Source organism: Hordeum vulgare, chromosome 1H, assembly GCF_904849725.1.
Source record: "Hordeum vulgare subsp. vulgare chromosome 1H, MorexV3_pseudomolecules_assembly, whole genome shotgun sequence".
Lineage (NCBI taxonomy): Eukaryota > Viridiplantae > Streptophyta > Magnoliopsida > Poales > Poaceae > Hordeum > Hordeum vulgare.
In genome coordinates this window covers 438,277,575-438,300,454 of record NC_058518.1, presented here as the reverse complement: position 1 = coordinate 438,300,454, position 22,880 = coordinate 438,277,575, and the positions used below count along the sequence as shown (strand labels likewise).

The following is a 22,880-nucleotide window of genomic DNA, read 5'->3' as shown; positions in this document are numbered from 1 at the left end:
GGGCAGTGATTCTACGGATTCACGTTTCCGCACAAACATCCAGGCGGACATCTTTTCCACCGTCATAGTTCCTACGGGGTTATCTAATCATCTTTACATTGATGTTGAGCACATTCGCATGCACCCGGCGAAATATCCGGGTGCCATTGAGCTTATTGAGTCATCGGGGCTTGCCGCCCCGTTTGCTTTTCATTGCGACTATAATGCTGCTGCCATTCACCAGTTCTATGCCACATGTCATTTTGGCTCCGACAACACTATCACCTGGATCACCTCTGACGTTCGCTTCAAAGCCACTTATGCTACTTTTGTTGCCGCACTCGGTTTTCCCCATTCCGGTTATAAAATACATAAGGATGATCCTAACCATGCGCCTAAGACTATTGACGTGTGTGGACACCTAATCAAACCACTACGTGAGCTTGATGCGGATGAGCGCCTGAAGGACCTTAACCAGGTATCCATCTGGCGCTCACCTTACTTCATTATCTTTCAGTGTGTCATCCGCACCATCTATCCCAAGATGGGTGATAAGGGTTCTTGCAGTGGCTATTGTATCGACATCATGTACCACTTGTTCGAGAACCCCAAGAGCAAAATCAATGTGCCCCATTTCCTATGGCATGAGATTCGACTTGCTAGCTTTCAGTACAAGCAAGCCTTTCCTCACGCTCCTTTCATTCAGGCACTTATTAACCACGTTGCTGATTTCTCTGTGGCTACCACTCACATCCATCGCAAGTGGTCCATTCCCGCTCACATGGCGGATGACTTTGCTCCCAAGAACGCCCCTTCTTCCTCTACTACCACTCGCCGCACTGCTGCACGGGCCGCCACCCCTTCATCTAGCTCCGCTTCTCTCGGTCGCATTGCCAAATTCCTTGGCAAAGCTCACTCTGCTTTGATGAAGGCTGTCTCCTTTAAGTGTGGTCAAACCCATGATGTGGTTTCCCGCTTAGTTTCCTCTCAGAATGCCCTCAAGGCTCGTCTCAGAGCCTCGGGCGATCTTACCGTGAATGATGATGAGGCCCCTCCTGCTGCTCCTTCCATTGATTTTGGCTTCCCTTCTGGTCCTGAGTGGTCCGAGTTCTTTGACGAGGCTGGGGGCAGTGGTTTGGCTGATGATGCTGATGATGATGGTGATGCGCCTTGAGTTTGGTTGGTACTGTTGATGGCTCCCTTTTTGGTACTTGGTGCCAAAGGGGGAGTAATGTATCGTAGTTAAATTTTTATTCTCGTCATTTCTTTTAGTCTTTGGAGATTTAATGTAATGGATAAAACTTATGTATGGCTACTTATGAATGGTTGTGACTTGCTATGGTATCATCATCGACTATTATGTCTTGCTCCTTTATTTCTATGATGATCTATTATCCTTCCATGTTGATCCATTTGGAGCTTCGATTTCTTTATCATGCATATCTTAAGGGGGAGCTCCGTACTAAATATCTCCAAGACTATATGTATGTTTTAATATTTTTGAGACCTATGTATATGTTGTCATCAACTACCAAAAAGGGGGAGATTGAAAGTGCATGCTATGCCCCTAATTGTCTTTTGGTGTTAATGACAACACATACATAGGAAACTAATCCTATTTGTTGAGTGTATCTGAGGACGGCAAGTACTTTAGTAGATTAAGATTTATGTGCCAATGGTTGCCTGAAAAGATTGGTGATGTATATTTCGAGAAGACTCGGGATTAAGAAGAGATGTTGTAGAATAGTCTTTTGAGCTTACTGATATTGAGTATAGGGATCCCGCACTATTAAGAGGGGATCAGAGGCTTTGCGATAAACTTGCTCATACCACATCTCTACAAACATATCAAACACCACATACTGTCCACTGTCTATAATTCAATATATGTCCAGTTAGCTCGGACATCCAGCTCCCACCGGACGTCCGAGGGCCGGACGTCCGGCTGGCTTCGGTAATCCGCAGCCAGACACCAGTAGTCTGTAAGGCTTATATCTCGGAAATCCGTCTCCCTCCGGACGACCGAGGGCCGGACGTCCGGCCAAGCTCCGGAAATCCGGAGGTCAACACCAGTAGAATGTGTGCACTATATCTCGGAAATCCGGCTTCCTCCGGATGCCCGAGCGCCGGATGTCCTACACCCATCGGAAATCCGGAAGCCACCACCAGTAGAACTTGTGATGTATAACACGGACTTCCGGGCCACTCCGGACGTCCGTATGCTGGTGAATTCAAATATGTTCAGGCACATCTACAGGCCTCGGACGACCGACCCCTGTCGGACGTCCGACCGCTGATGAATTCAGAAGAGTTCCAGTCATGCCTACAGGTCTCGGACGACCGACCCCTGTCGGACGTCCGGACCCTCACGGGCGCCCGGACTTCCGACAAGTGTCGGACGTCCGGACCCTGTGTGACTTATTGCACCTCCAACGGCTGGATTTCACTCCACACTATAAATATTCTTCTCCCACCTCATGAAAGGGCGTTCAACATAGCTAAGACACATCCAAGAACACCTTTCCTCTCACTCACTCTTGTCTACACTAAATCCTAGATCCCAAGAGCATTTGTGAGTCCTTTAGAGTGTTGTTCCAATCAAAATATAGATCGTCTCCCTCTCCTCCTTCCCACCAAAGTGATTTGTGATTTGAGCAAGTTTTGAGCAATCCCCGTGATCTTGTTACTCTTGGAGGTTGGAGACTCCTAGGCGGTAGGAGTCTTCGGAGAGGAATCAAACCATTGTGATATCCCCCGGAAAGTTTGTGAAGGTTTGGAAGCCACCTCAAGGCTTACCACTAGTGGTTGAGAAACGCCTTCGTGGAGTTATCTCAAAGGGAGAATAGGGTGAGCCTTCGTGGCGTTGGTGTGCCTTCGTGGTAACATCCGCCCCTCTAACGGTGACGTAGCTTCCCTCCAAGGAAGTGAACATCGGGATACATCCTTGTCTCTCTCGGAGTTTCGGTTATTCCTAACCCTAACTCTCTACTTGTGTTAATCCTTATTACATACTTGTATTTGCTTATTGTTTACCGCTTGCCTTGCTTCATTCCTAATAGCTTACTCTTTGTCATAGCAATTATTAGGCTTACACTTATATTCCGCACTTTAGCCTAAAATTGCTAAGTAATTGTTAAAATTTGGATTTGTACCTATTCACCCCCCCCCCTCTAGGTCCATCTCGATCCTTTTCAGTCGGGGAGAGCACCAGCCGGAGCTTCATCGCCGACCGGGGTGACCCTCTTCCTCCTCCCATCGGGATCTCCCCCATACTACTGCAGGTCAACTACGCCTCCACATGATGTTCATCGCTCAGAGCTATAGCCAAATTTGTCGTTCCATGGAGTTTTGGTCCGCCGGCGCGCTTGCCTTCCAGCCCGCCCCCTCCGTCGAGATCCAGCCCTCATCGCCGTTGACGTTCAGAGCCGCTTCCCTCACGCAGAGGTACCTCCCTCCCCGTCCGGTTCCCTTCTCCGCCTCCTTCCCCTGTTCAACACCTCCGGTGCCGAGCCTAGCTTGGACGAACATCAGCACAAGCTGCAAAAGGGATCCTGATTGGATTGGTTTAATACGGAAAAAAACAAGACAAGTAGAGATGTAGAAATTTTTCAGAGGTGTCAAATCCCCAACAGAGTTTTTCAAGGGGTTGTTTTGGAGAGCCATTGTACATAATTGTGATGGCTTGGATCGTGGAGCTTAATTAATTAGATTGTAATGTTCGCAATCTAAAAAAAACCTAAGTCATTATTGTGTTTGGCACACCTCTTGAAAAAGAGCTGTTGTTTTGCTCTTTGAAAGGATTAAACTGCATCAGCCATGAATACTGTGATAATAAGCTTCAGGTTTTATGATCGCGGTGCAAAAATAATTGATATTTAAGGGATGTATCTATGTAGTGTGCTGCACAACTTAAGGTTTGTTGTAAGCATTAAATTTGATTGTTGTGTCAAATAACTTACATGTACTGCAGAGCCACATGGACTCTCTTTTGTGCTCTCTTGCAAATTTGTTGCTACGTACATTGTTGTTCAAGAGCTACTTCAACCTGAGTTTTGGTTGCCAAGCAAATTTTTGTGTACTTCCATTTTCATTGCGAGTACTTTCCATACTTACATATTTCTTACGCACCTTATGACATTGTTTGACTATTATAATTTCCTTTTCATTGATGGTAATGGTAAAAATAAGAATATGTTGCTTTGCTACGCACACATGTTATGTTTGACCAACTGACTTCTGGAAGGTTTATGGTATTTTGTGAGGTCATGCAATACTTGCGCTCTATAAATTAATGTTATATGTTTATTAGATGAACTAGACAGAACCACAACATGCCGATGTGGATGAGCCTTGAAACACGAACATGCAGTTTTTAAAGACAAAATGTGTGGGAGCGACGTGTTTTTTCTCCCGGTGCAACGCACGGGCATATTTTGCTAGTAGAGCTAACGTAAAGTTGAGACATTTATTTTGCGACGGAGTGAGTATTACATGTTCACCTTAAAAAATGCACGTGCATTTAAGTTTTTTTTTTACTTTTCACGGTTTCTTTCGTATTTCAAAGCATTTTCTGCCTTTTCTTTTTCTTCTTCGCAAAAAAAAAAAAAAGTGCATGGGAATGACGGGAATATCGACAGAACGTTACATCTGAGAGCCATCCCGCCATCCCATCGAACGTCTGTCTACGCGCTGAGAAGACTGAACCGACAAACCTGCCGCGGAAAAACCGGAATTCGCGATCGTGTGCCTCCAGATCGAGCGAACAGAGCACCGAGCTATTGCTAAACCCACTTTGTTAAACAGTGTCCAATAAATTGGGTCACAAACAAGCCCATGTTGAACAGTGGGAAGGCCTTAAGGCTAGGTTTTGCAGCTAAAAGAATAATAAAATAGCCGAAAGAAGTTGCAAAAAGGTTGCCAGCTTTTTGATAGAAAAACATGGCAGATGTTTGTGAATTTAAACCATTTAAAGAACTCAACATATTGTTTCCATGCCAAAATTGCCGTGACAAATGAAACTAACATGCTCTAAATAATAAAAATGCACCAAGATAATAATGAAATTTACCATGTTACTACATAAGATAAAACTACCATGGTATAACTAATAGAATTTTCATGGTGTACATAATAATTTTTGCCATGCTACCTACAGTAAACCTACCATGGTCTGAATAATAAAATTGTCATGATGTAACAAGTAAAAATGCCATCGTATACAAAAAATGAAATAGCTAGGCTACCTATAATGAAAAATTACACATGGAAAATTTTAGAAATAGTTTGTACTTTGGAAACATGGTAAATTCATGATTTTTTCTGTAAATATATCATGAAAAAAACTGTGATGGACATGTGACAATGATTAGAGATTCGTTCCTGCAAAAAGATGGAAATTTAATATGTTTTTTAGAAAATAGCATGGTATGTACTCCTTCCGTCCCAAAATAAGTGTCTCAACTTCATAATAGCTCTAGTACAAAGTTGCACTAAGCTTGTGACACTTATTTTGGGACGGAGGGAGTACAATTTAATACATGAAGAAAATATTTTAACATACCATGGCAAAAAATTGAATGGTGCACTGAAAAGATATTTTTTTCCTATGCTACCTGTAAAAAAAATATAATGACCTAACTAATAAAATTGCAATGGTCTAAGTAAGAAGATTGCGATGCTACATACAAATGAAACTACTGTGGTATAAATAATAATTGCCATAACCCAAGTACTAAAAGTATATGTAATATTAAAAGAATTGCCATGTTATGTTAAAATAACTTGTCATAGTGTAAGAAATACATTTTCCGTATACACATGGTAAAAATTGAAAATGGTAATAAAAATATATTTTGCCGGGCTACCTACATGACTAGGGTCTAAATGATAAAAGTACCAACGCCTAATGAATAAATTTGCCATCATCTATATAAAAAATTGCTATGCCACCAAAAATAGAACTAACATGGCATTTTTTTTCTGGCATAGTATATTTAATAAAATTGCCATGATCTAAATAATAAATTTGTCATGGTACATAAATTCAAATTGCCTTTGTCTAATTGAAAAATATATTTCATCCTCTAAATAATAACCATGACACCTAAAAATAAAGCTACCATAATTGCCATTGATTAGCCATTAAATTTCCCATGATGCAAAATATGCCATGGTTGAACAAAGTAAATTTCGATGTCCACCAAAATGAATTTGCCATGCCATCTAATTATCCATGTATAAGAGAAAAAAAGTTGTACAACTTCATGGGATCCTAAAGTCAATTTTTGCCATAATGTAAATAAAACATCATAATTTTACATGGACAAAAAGTTGTCGTGCTAGAAAGTAACGAATTTTGCATGATCTAACCCGAGTATTTGCCCATGATTTATATTTCTTATGGCAAAAAAATTGAAAAAAGTTTTCATGGGAATTGCTTTTATCAAGCTAACAGTAACAGATTTCCCAGAGTATGTATCATGGCGAAGGATTCTGCCATCACAATATTTTTGAACAAGTTTCCATGGAGAAAAAGTTGTCGTCCTATGAGCTTACTTAAGTATTTGCCATGGGTTGCTTTTCAATGGAAAAAAACAGTCGCCATGATGAAGCATGCAGTACGACTGATGTGTGATATAGGACATTGCCAATTGAACAATCATATTGAACAAGGCATAAAACCTGAAATTTGCTTTATATGGGAAAATGACATAGGCATTTATCTAAATAGTTTGCCCGTGTGTTATCGATGGTGATTAAAAACAAAAAGAGATGACATAATCCTCTGTAGGATAACCCCCGCTTCTATTCAGCAAAACAACACTCATATTTAAGCCTTAACAAACATGATTTATGCAGTTTTCTTCATAAGGGGTAACACTGACATAATAAATGTAGCATTATATGTATACCCTCGCAGGAAGTGGTAGTTGACTAGAGGAGTTAAAGTCGTCACCCCCCGAGCAGCGCCACACCGATTCCACTACAGCATGTATGGCAACCTTGTCACATGCCGCAAAGTCCCTCCACCCCACATCGTGATTGCCGATCGCGAGGGACGTCACCAGGTTGGCTATGGTAGTGGTCTTCTTCACGTGCGCCACCCTTGCACAATGTCACCACCACCACCACCGCGGCATCAGGGCCTACATCTACGACATCAATTCACCGAACAAGGAGACCGATTGAAGGACGGCTGCTTGGGGCCATATATGTCGAAGCCTCGCTAGCCTCAGCATTGACGCCCCCGTTTGCTTCCCCGCACACGAGGCGACACGCAGTGCTTCCGCCATGTCGCGGCCCATCTGTCGTGTGCTACTCGTGTGCTACATTCCTCCGCCCCCATTAGTTCTTCATCGTGGCCGCTGCTTTTGCGCTTGCCCCCTCGTAAATGGTGCTAGCACTGCGCCGTGTCTAAATTTCGTGTTTTGATCCTTTGTGTAAGTTGATCCAGATATGATCCTAATTTATAAAAAATTCGTTATCTTATCTTTTCCTACAGTTAGGGTCCTTGGCGTAGGGTCTAAGAGCCTACCGCAAGCACACTGGCGGTAGGGGTGCACGTCCTACCGCAAATTTTGTTTCAGTGTCAAACACAGCGCGTCTTCGCACCTATCGGGAACCTTGACAATAGGGTTATATAGGCTACCGCTAGCATGTATGACGGTAGGGATCCGTGCTGCTGATGTGGATAAGTTTTCTAGTGTGAGGGATCTCGGCGATAGGCTCCTACCGCCAAGGTGCATAGCGATAAAAAAAGATAAAATCCTGATTTTTTTGCAAACTAGGGTCAGATTTGGATCAAACTTACACAAAAAGGGTCAAAACACGAGGCCGTCGCCACATTGTGCTGTCAACCGACGAACGGCCCTAAACAGTGATGTGGCAGTAGCTTTGTTGAGAGATTCGTGCTAGAAAAATCCTCCCAAACTCCACAGACCTGACGTCGGATTAGGGGATTTCCCGAAAGAAAAACAGCGCATGTTCACTGCACGTGCATGAGTTCACCCATGGATTCCTCTTGTGGCGATGCGTTCAGGCGTGGCCTCCGAACGCAGGTCCGCACGCACCCCACCCCACCCCACCCCCGTCGCCATCCCCATTCCAGATTCGCGCTCTCCTCACGCCCATCCGCCACCGCTCTGACTATACTCGCACGCACCACACCCAATCCCCGCCTCCCTCCCTCCGGAACACTCGCTTTCCTCCACCAGTTTTCCACGCCCGCCCTCAGCCAAAACCCCCACAACACACGCCCAGTCCAAATTCGCCACCGGCCGCCCGCCCGCCCGCAGCGACCGCAAGCCTCCCTCCCCGCCGGCTTCCCCTCCCTCTCCGGTACGTACGAGCTCCCCCTCGACCCCCCGCAGATCCGCCAGGATCCCCCGCGCTTCTACCAACCACGGCGAGCTTCCTCCGCTGACGCTGATAGATAGGTTCGGTAGCCGCATTCCGGGCCGTATTCGTACCCGGCGGTTCGGCGCCGGATTGCCGAGATGGCCGGGGAAGGGTTGGATCCCGGGACGGTCGAGCTCATCCGCCACGCCCATCATTGCTGGGTGGAATTGCTAAAGAGCTTTACGTGCAGATGCAGTTTTTTAGTGGGCGTAGCTTTATTGCCACTATAGGGAAATTCGGGATCTGACCGCGCGGACCCAGCGTATTTATCGCTCCTCGAGTGGAGTTCGGTTTGCTGCCTGCCGCTGGCATTTATCAGCGCCGTCCTTGTGCCAGGGGCGTGGGCGACAAGTGGGGAAATCTCCACCGGTGTTCAGGTCAGGCTGTCTCTGATGCTGCTCCATGCCCGGTCCATGCTCTCTGTCACAGCTTGCCAGGATTGCTCCAGTTCATGCTTAGAGTGTTCTGCTGGCCTGACCACCGGCCGCTCGTGGTACTTCTGCTTTGCAGTTTGGTTAGGGATTCGGTCATTGCCATGAATGCCCCTGCTCAAGATTTGACCCCTGACATGCTGAATACCGCCTGTATCAAACTGTCAGTTAAGTCTGTATGTAAGCTCTTTGGTTGGGTCTTTCAGGTTCAGGATTTGTGTACGAACATAGTTTATCTGTATGTAAGATTGACCCCTGACATGCCCTGCTCAACATCAACCTGTCAGTTAAGTCTGTATGTAAGCTCTTTGGTTGGGTCTTTCAGGTTCAGGATTTGTGTACGAACATAGTTTATCTGTATGTAAGATTGACCCCTGACATGCCCTGCTCAACATCAACCTGTCAGTTAAGTCTGTATGTAAGCTCTGTGGTTGGGTCTTTCAGGTTCAGGATTTGTGTACGAACATAGTTTATCTGTATGTAAGATTGACCCCTGACATGCCCTGCTCAACATCAACCTGTCAGTTAAGTCTGTATCTAAGCTCTGTGGTTGGGTCTTTCAGTTTCAGGATTTGTGTACTAACATAGTTTATCATTTGCCATAGCAAACAGCTGCATGTAAACATGCATTCTGGTTTCCTTGCAACTTCTGGACTTGTAGAGACAGGCAGATGTTTGCCGTGATAGTTCTGTTGTGCGGTTTGGTTAGGGGTTCCATCGTTGCCATGAATACCCTGTTAAAGGTTTGATGGCTCACATGCTGAAAACCATCTGTGTGAACCTATCAGTTAGGTCTGCCTCTAAGATATATGGTTGGATCTTTCAGGATGTATTTGCCCACATAGTTTAAGTTTTTTTTTAATCATTTGCCATCACCTACAGGGGCATACAAACATGCATTCTAGTTTCCCTGTAGCTTCCAGACCTTTTAGATACTGACATTTGTTTAGGGTTGTCAGGTTGTGATATCACTGTAAACTCGAAATTGGATATGCTAATCTATCTACTTAGAACTACTACTAGTTGGAACCATCTTTTTGTGTTAACTTTCTCTTGAATTAATGCTTTATAGACTGACATATTTTCCAACATTACTGCATAAGGCATATTTGCTTAGTTTTTATTATACATTTCCATGGAGCAGCAAAATTATAGGTGCACTTTTTACATAAAATGTGCAAACCACCAATTTGTATTAGCAATTTAGCTTATTATGTCTTGGTCTCAATTAACACTGTGCAGATCTCATTTCTCCCATCGCAGGTGAAAGTCTAGATGGCTCCTTTGGTCCTTGGAATGTGAATTTCAGAAAAGAACAACTGTTGACCATTTAGTACTGCATGATGAACGGATCAACTGGTTCCCCAGGGAATCATGTGAATGGAAAGCAAGTGCAAAGTGTTGACCCTCCTGGTCTTTCAAGTTTTAACAGTGGACCAAGACACCGTCCGTTGACTGTGTTGAGACGCTGTCGCGGTGTATTATGTTTGGTGATTATGCCGGTGACTGCATGCATGATGATGGTTTACCTAGCCCCTATGACTACCTTCGTTGTACGGTTGTTCAGTGTCCATTACAGCAGAAAGTGGACGTGCTTCCTTTTTGGGATGTGGTTAGCTATGTTTCCTTTTTTGTTTGAGAAAATTAACAGGACCAGATTTGTTTTCTCTGGTGAAAAGGTGCCCCCAAAAGAGTGTGTCTTGCTGTTTGCTAACCACAGAACTGAGGTAGACTGGATGTACCTGTGGGATCTTGCTTTGAGGAAAGGCCGTTTGCAGTCTATCAAGTACATCCTGAAGAAAAGTTTGATGAAGTTGCCTATTTTCAACTGGGCATTTCACATCATTGAGTTTATTCCAGTAGAGCGGAATTGGGAGGTTGACGAACCACTAATCAGAAGAAGGCTGTCTGAATTGAAGAACCCCAAGGATCCCCTTTGGCTTGCAGTTTTTCCAGAAGGCACTGACTATACGTAAGATTTCTTCCTGTAAATTTTATTTCTAAAGTTTTATATAATCCAGCCTGTATTATTTGGCCACACATTCTAGGGGACTGAACGTATCGTTGAATATTCATCTCTTGATATTCCATTGATTCAGTTTTTTCGTTGGACAAATGATTAAGGATCCAGAGTTCACATTCTCTAAAACAAATTTGAGCATTGGACATACTTTTTTTTTATTCGTACAATAGCAGTTTGCATCTGAATATTTTTTTGTGCTGTACTTGTTTCTTTTTCTGGATATGGATGCTGATTCGTGCTAATGTTTCAGTGAGAAGAAATGCATCAAAAGTCAAGAGTATGCGGCGGAACATGGTTTGCCTATTCTGAAAAATGTCCTCCTCCCAAAGATAAAGGGTTTCAACTGCTGCCTGCAAGAGCTGAGGAGTAACTTGGATGCTGGTAACCATCTGTCTCCCTCCCCTTGATACTCTCCTTTGGAGTTTATCACTTCAGTTATTTGTTGTAGCATTTGCAAGGAATCGTTCCCATTTTCTGAATGTTAGGATTTATGCATATATCAGACATTGCCCGTTTCGCTGGACTACTTGTGTAGATTCAACGTATTATTAGTTAGACCGATCTGTCCCCTTTTGCTCAAAACCCTGTCAGTACTAGTTTTGAAGCACCATTCCAAGTATGTTGAGCGCTCCAGGCATCATGGAAAGTTGACTGCTGTCAATGTTGCCAAAACCACATAGTGCAATTGACTTGTATTGGCAGATCTCAAACATAAGCCTGAAGAATTCTTGGTAGTGTGACTAACTTGAAATATGTGGAACATTATATTTGGATGTAGTCTTTTTTTTTGCGGGTATATTTGGATGTAGTTGACTATGAGCAGCTCTGCAATATTTATAGGATTTGTTCTTATGGTCGCATGACTTGCACCGATGTGATCAATGCAGTTTATGATATCACAGCATATTAACACCAAAAGGTTGACTGTTGTCAATGTTGCTAAAATTTGATCAGTTTATGATATCACAGCATATTAACACCAAAAGGTTGACTGTTGTCAATGTTGCTAAAATCACGTAGTGCAGTTGACTTGTACCAGCATTTCTGAACACAAGCCTGATGAATTCTGGGCAGTGTCATTTGGCCTAAATACCTACTGACTTACAGCTTTGCAAACATTTTTTTCTCAATGTAGTTGATTATGAACAGCTTTGCAACTTTTACTTTCAGTATTCCCTCTTACAGCCCCACTGACTTACAGCTTTTCTTATCAATGCAGTTTACGACATCACGATCGCATACAAGCATCGCCTCCCAACGTTCATGGACAACGTGTACGGTGTGGACCCTTCCGAGGTCCACGTCCACACCAAGATCATCCAGGTCTCCGACATACCCACCGCAGAGGACGAAGTATCTGACTGGCTGACCGAGAGGTTCAGGCTGAAGGATGAGCTCCTGTCTGACTTCTCGACACGAGGCCACTTCCCCAACGAAGGCACCGAGGAGGAGCTGCCGACGCTCAAGTGCGTCGCGAACTTCGCGGCGGTGATGGGCATGACGGGCGTGTTCATCTACCTGACCCTGTTCTCGTCCGTGTGGTTCAGGGTCTTCGCCGCGTGCAGCGCCTCTTTCCTCACGTTTGCTACCCTCTACTCTGTGCACGCCCCGCAGATCGTGTGTTTGCCGGAGGCTGGGGTGCATGCCAAGAAAGCTTGAGCTTGGCGTTGTAAGCTGGCGCTGGAAGCTGTTCGCGTGTGTCAGCACGCAGTACAAAGATGTTTAGCATGTACACGCAGTTTGTGGCGTCATTCTTTTGTGTGCGTGTATGAGCAGTTGCATCTACGGTTGGGTTACAAAGTGGATGGAGCCAAATCGCTCGCCATAAGGTAATCGAAACTTAAAAGACCAGTCATATAACTTGCTAAAGAATATGCTTCTTACAGCGATGAGTGATCAACGCTGAGTTTGACCAATCTTTCCGGTTCCGCCGTTGTGAGGTAGGTACACAGCCCAACGGTGACATGAATCAGCGCTTCCAACCCTTGTTTTAAAAGGAGCCAATCGGTTTAACGGCGGCTTGATTTGGCTTAGAGCATGGTTAATAGTATAGCCAACTGCTGGCTATAAGCAGTCTTATAGCTCATTTTATAGCTAGCTTGTATAATAGTTTCAAGGTCAATATTCATTTCAAGGTATCATAAAAGAGCTTTTTAAAAGGAGCCAATCGGTTTAACGGTAGCTATGATTTGGCTTACCGACGTTCTCTAGTTTCCCTGTGGCAGCAAAAGAATCTAATTCTGTGTCGGTACACCCCCTAAACACAAGAACGGTCTAGATTAGCCGATCCCTCTTCATAATTAGGGGCATCATCGGTATATTATTTTAAAAAATCCTTCCGTTTGTCCTAATACGTATATGCGTATAATTATTTTTTTCCTTCGCGTGATGGATGGATGCTTTCCTTCGCGTGATGCTCTTCCTTGGACAGCGGCGGGCGCGGCGGCGGCGGGAGCGGCTTCGGCTGCAGGCGCGGCCTCGGCTGCGGGTTTTCTTTGGCGTGACTGGCTGGCTTGCGTGATGGATGGCTTGCTTGCGCAAAAATGCTACACCTACGTAAATTGCTACGTAATCTTATGTAAAAATATAATTTCCTTCCCTAATCCTAACCACTCTCCCCTGATTTTCGGAATGGACGGGCATGCCAGTCAATTAAGCAAGGCCACCCCAGCATGTAGGTAAGCCTTTGTAGCAAATTCACGTAAGTGTAGCAAAGCTCCTGGCTTGCGCGATGGATGAGTGGCTGGCTTGCCGACCCATGTTTAATTAGTCAAGTTGATTTGTCATATGTTGTGTTTTTTTGTTGGATTGAACGTGTACGTCTATAATACAATTAGATCTACGTTTCTTTTCGTATGACTATAATGCCCTTATACATTTTGTTGGGGGTGTACTGAAGCACTTCTCCGAAGAAGAAACACCACATCAGTATTGATCTTTAGCTCCTTTGGTCGGAGGGTGCAATTTTACTTTGTGTTGCATGTCCTGGTTCCTTCTCTTTCAACAAAGCCTGGCAATAATCTTCGGTTTTGTTTCCAAAAGCATGTTATTATACACCAGTGTTTCTGGAATTCTCTTCCTCTCTGACGCCATGTCTTCCGGGTGACTGTTGAGCTGGGAGCGGGAAGGGAGCAATCGGCTGGAAGCACCACAAGAACTGCAAACACACTGACTATGCTGTACTACGTTCTACCTGTAGTCCTAAGGAATTTGCAAACAGCAAAGTCGTTGTAGTATAGTGGTAAGTATTCCCGCCTGTCACGCGGGTGACCCGGGTTCGATCCCCGGCAACGGCGAATTTTTTTTATCTCTCGTTTCTTGCACTTTTAAGATTTCTCCCCTCCCTGGTTTCCTTCTTTTTCTGAATGATTGAAAAGCAAATTGCTTTCCGACGGGCGTTTCTTTCCTGTTTTGAAACGGAACGCGAACATTCTCCTGCTTGGAGCCAGTTTCGGATTGGGCGCGAGTCAGTCAATAAAAGATGGGTTTGAAGCCAACACGTTCCATCCTCTCATCCCTTGCCGTCGATCGGGAACCAACTCCGCCTTCAACTACTAGAAGCTCCCATCCATCGCGCATCTGCTGATCGGTCAATGGACGACTCCGCCCGCGCGTCTGTCCTCGCGCTCCCGTCGCCTTTGGCTTTGGCGGGCGACAAGGAGGAGGAAGAGTTGTTTGAGAGCGATGATGAAAGCTACTATGAGGAGGACAGCGACGACGAGGTCGACGTCCCGCTCAAGATCGATGCAGTCGTCGCGGCCGGGGCGAGCGGCGTCACGGGCGGGCCGCCACTACACCGGTGGCTGTACGTACCCGAAGGCCGATTCCTTGGGCCGGCACCGCGGTTCGCCTCCGCGGGGAACACGGCCGGCTTCCTGGGCGTCGCCGTCGTGGTGCCGCCGCCGGCTGATCTCCCGGCTGCCAGTAGCCAAGGACAAGCAGGTGGCAAGGAGATCTTGGTCCTCTACCGGTATACCGAGTTTGAGGCGGCGCCCGGCGACCTGGGGCTGGAGGTGTCCAAGAAGACGAAACTGCACTATCTCCGGTTCGCAGTCCCGCCGGCCGGCGACGCGGCGGGCTCGCTCCAGTGGGCAGGGGCGTCGCTGGCGCCGCTCATATACCCCTCCCACCACAGCAGCGAGCTCCAGGCCCTGTGGTCCAAGCTGGTCTCAAACGTGGCCGTGTGCATCCCGCCGGGGACCACGCGTCTCAAGGTGATCGCCGACGTCGGCATCCTCCGGCTCGAGGACTACACGCCGGGTCGCATGGATGTCGTGATGGACGCGCTGCAGGGAATGATAGCGGATCCATGGCCCGGGTACCACGTCGCCATGGAGCTGAGCCTGCCGGAGCCCGTGCACGCGCAGTGCGCGGCAGAAGCTGAAGCCGCCGACGGCGACTGCGGGCGGCCGGCAAAGCGGAGGAAGGTCGTGGCGGAGGAGGTCGCCGGGCAGGAGTGCTCCGTTTGCTTCGAGCTGCTGGAAAGCGACCTCGCCGTGTGGCCCGGGTGCTCCCTGCCCCACGTCTTCCATGGCGCATGCCTGGCGGACACCCTCAAGGGGAGCGAGATGTGCCCTCTCTGCAGGCGCAAGCTGTCTGCTCCGGACGACAAAGTCTAGACTCTTGCATTGCAACCCAACGTCTCGAGGGCATCCTTCTGTTTCAAGGGCAGCATTATTCAGATTCATGAATTCTGCTGGTTCTGGAATGAAATTCTTGAGTTTAATCAATGCATGTTGGACTATGCATTTATGAATCGTCTTTTTCTTTTCTTTTTGTGATGTGATGTGATGCATTGCATGGAGTATTATTGCAGTTTTAAGTTTCGAGATTGCTATTTTCCATACGTCCGGTATTTAGCGACATATCCGTACGATCTCGCGATCGGTCGTTTTTTTTTCTTCTTCTTTTACATAAAAATTGGTGCGCACAAGATTTTTATACCCTCACGAGGTAACTCTACTAGACAACCAACTCACCTATGTTTCTTTTTCTTAACAAAATAAAACTAAATAAGCTATTTAACTTGTCTCTTCTTCTACGTTTGCACAAAAGTTAACGTAATGTATAAATTTTTTCACACTTAAGTAGACTATTTTTTATCAACTCATCTAGAGTTGATGACACCGTGGTAATTTTGGTGACCAAGGGGATACACCCCGGTCACTTTTATGTGAATATTATGAGGGTAACTCGCATATCACAGACCTAATAACTTATATAACTCAGTCTTGATAACTTTGGCGTGGGGGTGGGGGTTGATGAAATATCCTCCGGTAATTTTGGTGTGAATAACATGATAACTCATACATCGGTGACCTGGTAACTTATGCAGTCCGGTCCTGGTAACTTTGATGAAGAGATGTGATGAAATATACCCTTGATAATTTTTATGTGAATATCACGATAACTCACACATCACTCACAACTTATGTACCCCGGTCTTGGTAAATTTGACAACCGGGTGGAGGGAGACACATTGATGAAATACCCTGAGTTAACTTTTGTGTGAATAGCTTGATAACTCACACATCGCATACCTGATAATTTTTAGGAGAAAAAGATGTTGGAACAAATCTTGATGCTAGCAGTTTCCATACTTGTAGTTTTATAGCCTACAAAATCATGCTAAAGCTGAGAATTGAAGTCAAGAATTCAATATTGAGATCTTAACACACTAGCCAACTCACCACTACATGGCTCCTTACAAGTTCAAATAAAATACCACTTTTATGACCATCTGAGGTGAAAAAGTTATTGAAACATACTGATACGTCTCCAACGTATCTATAATTTTTGATGGTTCCATGCTATTATCTTGTCAACTTTGGATGTTTTGTTTGCATCATTATGCCACTTTATATCTTTTTTGGGACTAACCTATTAACTCAGTGCCAAGTGCCAGTTCCTATTTTTTCCGTGTTTTTGACCCTTTTTAGAGAAGAATATTAAACGGAGTCTAAACGGAATAAAACCTTCGGAAATATTTTTTCCGTAACAGAAGATACGCACGGAACTTGAGAACCAAGGCAAAGAACTCCGGGGGAGGCCACAAGCCCCCTAGCCGCGGCCGGGGGGGGGGGGGCGCCTACCAGGCTTGTGCCCCCCGTGGCTCCTTTGCCCTACTTCTTCCGCCTATAAATTCCCTAAAAATCCAAAACTGCCACAGAGAGCCACAAAAATACTTTTCCGCCGCCGCAAACTTCTGTCTCCGCAAGATCCTATCTGGGGCACGTTCTGGTGCCCTGCCGGAGGGGGGATTAGGACACGTAGGGCTTCTTCATCAACACCATTGCCTCTCCGATGATGTGCTAGTAGCTAGATGGCTTCTTCTCTCTCTTGGATCTTCAATACAAATTTCTCCATGATCTTCATGGAGATCTATCCGATGTAATCTTCTTTTGCGGTGTGTTTGTCGAGATCCGATGAATTGTGGATTTATGATCAGATTATCTATGAATATTATTTTAGTTTCCTCTGATCTCTTATATGCATGATTTCGTATCCTTGTAATTCTCTTCGAGTTGTGGGTTTCGTTTGGCCAACTTGATCTATAATTCTTGCAATGGGAGAAGTGCTTGGTTTTGGGTTCATACCGTGCGGTGTCCTCACCCAGTGACAGAAGGGGTAGCGAGGCACGCATTGTGTTGTTGCCATCAAGGGTAAAAAGATGGGGTTTATATCTATTGCATGAATTTATCCCTCTACATCATGTCATCTTGCTTAAGGCGTTACTCTGTTTGTTATGAACTCAATACACTAGATGCATGCTGGATAGCGGTCGATGTGTGGAGTAATAGTAGTAGATGCAGACAGTATTGGTCTACTTGTCTCGGACGGATGCCTATATGTATGATCATTGCCTTAGATATCATCATGACTTTGCGCGGTTCTATCAATTGCTCGACAGTAATTCGTTCACCCACCGTAATACTTGCTATCACGAGAGAAGCCTCTAGTGAACACTATGCCCCCCGGGTCTACTTCACATCATATTTTCAGCTCTACACTTTTACTTTGTTGCACTTTCCACCTTCAGATCTCACCTTGCAATTAATCGTGAAGGGATTGAAAACCCGTTTATAGCGTTGGGTGCAAGTATGTTTGTTTTTGCGCAGGTACATTGGTGACTTGCCTTGATACTCCTACTGGGTTGATACCATGGTTCTCAAACTGAGGGAAATACTTACTGCTGCTGTGCTGCATCACCCTTTCCTCTTCAAGGAAAAAATCAATGCAGGCTCAAGAGGTATCAAGAAGAATTTCTGGCGCCGTTGCCGGGGAGGATCAAGTCAAGAATAGTCTCCCGTCAACGTGCCAATTTCTGGCACCGGGGATTATTCTAAGTGAAGCTTATCCAAGTAACTATCGCAAACTCATCTCTTGCATTTACTTTTTTGCCTTTTGCCTCTCGTTTTCCTCCCCCCCACTTCTGAAAAAACAAAAATTTACAAAAATATTTGCCTTTTTCGTTTGCCTTTCCTTTGCTTGTGTGCTATGATCCTTTAATATGCTTGCATCTTCGCTTGCTGAAAATCTTTTGATATGGATCCTCATCCACTTGCTAATCTCTTTAAGAGATCCAATTATGTTGAACCAATTGCTAGTGAGTTGAGTGCACTTGACTATCTTTATGAAGTTTTGCTTGAGATGCGTGAATCTGAAAATTGTGATGAAGAAATTTATGAAGTGATTCACGAGGGCTCCTTGAATGAAAAGCATGATTGCAATGGTTTCACTATGAATTCTATTAATGTCAATCATGCTCAAAATATGCAAAACCCTCAGCTTGGGAATGCTAGTTTTGCTTTGTCCACTACTTGTTGCAATGATCATGATTGGGGTAATGATTTTTCTTATGATCTTGAAAATTTGTTTAAGCCTCATGATGAATATGATATTTGCAATAATATTGAAAGTGGGTTTGGATAAGTCATGACTTTAGTTGATGATAATCCCACTATTTTTGAAGAGCGTCAACTTTGCATGCATGTGGATCATGAAAAGAATATCCTATGTGATAGCTACATTGTTGAATTTGAATATGATCCCACCTGTAATTGTTATGAGAGAGGAAAAATATTGTGGTAGAAACTTTCATATCACTAAATCACCTCTCGTTATGTTGAGATTGCTATTGTCTCTTTCTTCTTCCTTGCGTATGTTAGTTATTGCTTGTCTTGATAATTTGTTTCCCTATAAAATGCCTATGCATAGGAAGTATGTTAGACTTAGATGTGATTTTCACATGCTTTATGATGCTCTAGTTGTGCTTCAATTCTTGTCTTTTGTGTGAGCATCATTGAATTATCAATGCCTAGCTAAGGGCGTTAAACAATAGCGCTTGTTGGGAGGCAACCCAATGAATTTATCTTTGCTTTTTGCTTTCTGTTTTGTTGTGTCCACACCATCATAATTCTGTTATGATTGTGTTTTTTGTGTTTCTTTTTGTGTTTGTGCCAAGTAAAACCTTTATGACTAATTTTGGTGATGGTTGTTTGATCTTGCTGAAAAAGACAGAAACTTTGCGCTAATGAAATTATTTTTCATTCCTATCGAGAAAGAGCTTTTGAGTTGATTCGTTTTGCTGCTGGTTTATATGCCAATTTCCCTAATTGTCGTAATTTTCAGAATTTTTGAGATACCATAAGTATACAAAGTATACAGATTTCTACAGACTGGTCTATTTTTGACAGATTCTGTTTTTGTTGTGTTGATTGCTTATTTTGATGAAACTATGGATAGTATCGGGGGTACTAGCTATGGAAAAGTGAGAATACAGTAATATAACACCAATATAAATATAAATCAAGTTTGCTACAGTACCTAAAGAAGTGGTGGTTTGTTTTCTTATGCTAATGATATCACGAGTTTATGTTTAAGTTTAGTGTTGTGAAGTTTTCAAGTTTTGGGTGATGTTCACATGGACAATGGGATAAATAGTGTAAAGAGCTCAAGCTTGGGGATGCCCAAGGCATCCCAAGCTAAATTCAAGGACACCAAAAAGCCTAAGCTTGGGGATGCCCCGGGAAGGCATCCCCTCTTTCGTCTTCAATCCATCGGTAACGTTACTTGGAGCTTTATTTTTATTCACCACATGATATGTGTTTTGCTTGGAGCGTCGTGTATTATAGGAGTCTTTTCTTTTTGTTGTGTCACAATCATCCTTGATGCACACCTTTTTGAGAGGAACATGCACTCATCGTGAATTTGCTAGAATACTCATTGAGCTTCACTTATATCTTTTGAGTTAGGCAATTTAGCTCGCATGTGCTTCACTTATATCTTTTGAGCTAGATAACTTTGCTCTAGTGCTTCACTTAGATCTTTTTAGAGCACGGCGGTGTCATATTTTGGAGAAATAAAAACTCTCGATCTTCACTTATATCTTTTTGAGAGTGCTCTCTCTGAGTAACTTGGTAGTTGGCGTGTGCCATGAAAGAGTCCTAAAGATGATAGGCATCCAAAGACGATATAATACAACTTCCATATTCATGTGCATTGATTAGAAAGAGAAGTTTGATTCCTCACAATTAGTTTTGAGATATGGATTTGGTGATATTAGAGTTATGTTAGTAGGGTGTTGTGAATCTAGAAATACTTGTGTTGAAGTTAGTGATTCCCGTAGCATGCACGTATGGTGAACCGCTATGTTAGGAAGTCAGCGCATAATTGATTTATTGATTGTCATCCTTTGTGTTGCGGTCGGGATCGCGCGATGGTTAACACCTACCAACCCTTCCCCTAGGAGTATGCGTTTAACACTTTGTTTCGGTTACTAATAAAACTTTCACAATAACTATATGAGTTCTTCATGACTAATGTGAGTCCATGGTATAGATGCACTTTCACCTTCCACCATTGCTATCTTCTCTAGTGCCGCGCAACTTTCGCCGGTGCGCAAACCCACCATATACCTTCCTCAAAACAGCCACCATACCTACCTATTATGGCCTTTTCATAGCCATTCCGAGATATATTGCCATGCAACTCCCACCGCTCCGTCTCATGACTTGTGCCATCACTTTCATATTGCCATTGCATGATCATAAGATAGCTAGCGAGATATTTCAATGTCGTACGCTAAGCTAGATCGTTGCACATCCCGGTACACTGCCGGAGGCATTGCCTATAGAGTCATCATTGCCCTAAGTGTCAAGTTGTAAGTAAATAAAAGTGTGATGATCATCACTATTTAGAGCATTGTCCCATGTGAGGAAACAAAAAAAAGAGAGGCCAAAGATGCCCACCAATTTTTTTTGAAAAGAGACCGAAGAGCCCAAATAAAAAAAGAGAGAAAAAGAGAGAAGGGACAATGCTACTATCTTTTTCCACACTTGTGCTTTAAAATAGCACCATGTTCTTCACGATAGAGAGTTTCTTGTTTTGACACTTCCATATACTAGTGGGAATCTTCATTATATAACTTGGCTTGTATATTCCAATGATGGGCTTCCTCAAAATTGCGCTATATATTATTTGTCAAATTTGGAGTTATATTTAATTTTATATGAATTTCCGAAGTTTCAACATTTTCTGGAATTGATTTATTGCGCCAGGCTGACGTCATCAGGGTCAACAGGGGCTGGTCAGGTCAATCCTGACCAGTAGGGCCCACTGGTCAGTGGCTCAGGGGCTAATCCCGTGCTGACCAGAGGCTAAGTGGGGTTTGACCCAGTCTGGAGCCCACTGTCAGTGGCCCTAGGGGGTGGATTAAGCTCTAATGAGCTATCCACGTCGACCCCCACCGGAGGGTGGTCGCCGGCGACCTTAGCCGCATCAGAGGGCTCGCCGAAGATGCTCTTGATCGTTCTACAGGCCTCGGATTCGGGATCTGAGAGCACTGGGATGAAGCCCAGGCTCGACCCCATCTAACATGAGCATCGGGAGGGGCTGAGGGTGGCCGGAGGGCACCGACGACGAGTTGTGGCGGCTGCCGGAGCTCGGGCCCGATGACCTCGGTGCTATGGTGCAGGAAAGAGAGGGGAAATTGGGGGGAAACTCTGAGGAGCTCACTGCGGTGTCGATGAAAGGCTCAGGCTGCTCGGGGAGGCGCTGGATCCGATGGAACAACGATGACTTAACGGCGGATGAAGGTGGAAGACGACGGTGATGGGGGTGATGCAGGGCTCGGGGGCTCGTCTCCCTTGGCGGGGACGATGTGTTGGACGAGTGATACGAATGTATCTATAATTTTTGATGGTTTCATGCTGTTATCTTGTCATCTTTGGATGTTTTATGTACCTTCAATATCTTTATTGGGAGTAACTTATTAATTTAGTGCCAAGTGCCAGTTCCTCTTTTTTTTGTGTTTTTGGCTCTTTTCAGATCTGATTTTGGAACAGAGTCCAAACGGAATAAAATCCCCGAAATGATTTTTTCCCGAACGAAAGAAGATCAGGGGGCCTGTGGGCCAAGCCAGGAGGGCTACAGGGAGCCCACAAGCCCCCACTCCGCCACCAGGGGGAGGCGGCGGTGGGCAGGCTTGTGGCCTCCCTGGCACCCCCCTGACCTAGATCTTGCGTCTATATATTCCCTAAAAATCAGAAAAAAAATCAAGGGAGCCTCGAAAATACTTTTCCAACGCCGCAATCTTCTGTTTCCGCGAGATCTCATCTGGAGACCCTTCCCGGCGCCCTGCCGTAGGGGACTTTGGAGTTGGAGGGCTTCATCATCATCATCATCATCGCCCCTCCAATGACTCGTGAGTAGTTCACTTCAGACCTACGGGTCCGTAGTTAGTAGCTAGATGGCTTCTTCTCTCTCTTGGATCTTCAATACAAAGTTCTCCATGATCTTCATGGAGATCTATCCGATGTAATCTTCTTTGGCGGTGTGTTTGTCGAGATCCGATGAATTGTGGATTTGTGATCAGATTATCTATGATATATATTTGAGTCTTTGCTGATTTCTTATATGCAGGATTTGATATCCTTGTAAGTCTCTCCGAGTCTTGGGTTTTGTTTGGCCAACTAGATCTATGATTCTTGCAATGGGAGAAGTGCTTGGTTTTGGGTTCTTACCATGTGGTGACCTTTCCCAGTGACAGT

General features: G+C 44.5%; 1 protein-coding gene and 1 non-coding gene across 3 annotated transcripts; both read left to right on the top strand.

Moving 5' to 3' along the window:
• The first annotated feature begins 8,111 nt into the window (after positions 1-8,111).
• Positions 8,112-12,746, top strand: LOC123443355 (probable 1-acyl-sn-glycerol-3-phosphate acyltransferase 5). 2 transcript variants are annotated; one of them, XM_045119704.1, is made up of 4 exons: positions 8,112-8,316; positions 10,071-10,779; positions 11,081-11,211; positions 12,050-12,746. In XM_045119704.1, exons 2-4 carry the CDS (start codon positions 10,148-10,150, stop codon positions 12,487-12,489), a joined length of 1,203 nt encoding a protein of 400 aa, XP_044975639.1. In that variant the 5' UTR covers positions 8,112-8,316; positions 10,071-10,147; the 3' UTR covers positions 12,490-12,746. The 2 variants fall into 2 exon arrangements, with proteins under 2 accessions (XP_044975639.1, XP_044975632.1); XM_045119697.1 differs by having other exon boundaries at positions 8,174-8,316; positions 10,050-10,779.
• Positions 12,747-14,054: 1,308 nt separating this feature from the next.
• TRNAD-GUC lies at positions 14,055-14,126 on the top strand. Its single transcript has one exon. It is a non-coding gene; the product is annotated as a tRNA-Asp (tRNA).
• Positions 14,127-22,880: the final 8,754 nt, after the last annotated feature.

Excerpts from the sequence above, each read along its gene's own strand:
- LOC123443355 (XM_045119704.1), top strand. The coding sequence starts at position 10,148 with ATGATGAACGGATCAACTGGTTCCCCAGGGAATCATGTGAATGGAAAG. Across the intron at positions 10,780-11,080 it reads CCAGAAGGCACTGACTATAC|TGAGAAGAAATGCATCAAAA; the intron begins GTAAGATTTCTT and ends CTAATGTTTCAG. Across the intron at positions 11,212-12,049 it reads GAGGAGTAACTTGGATGCTG|TTTACGACATCACGATCGCA; the intron begins GTAACCATCTGT and ends TTATCAATGCAG.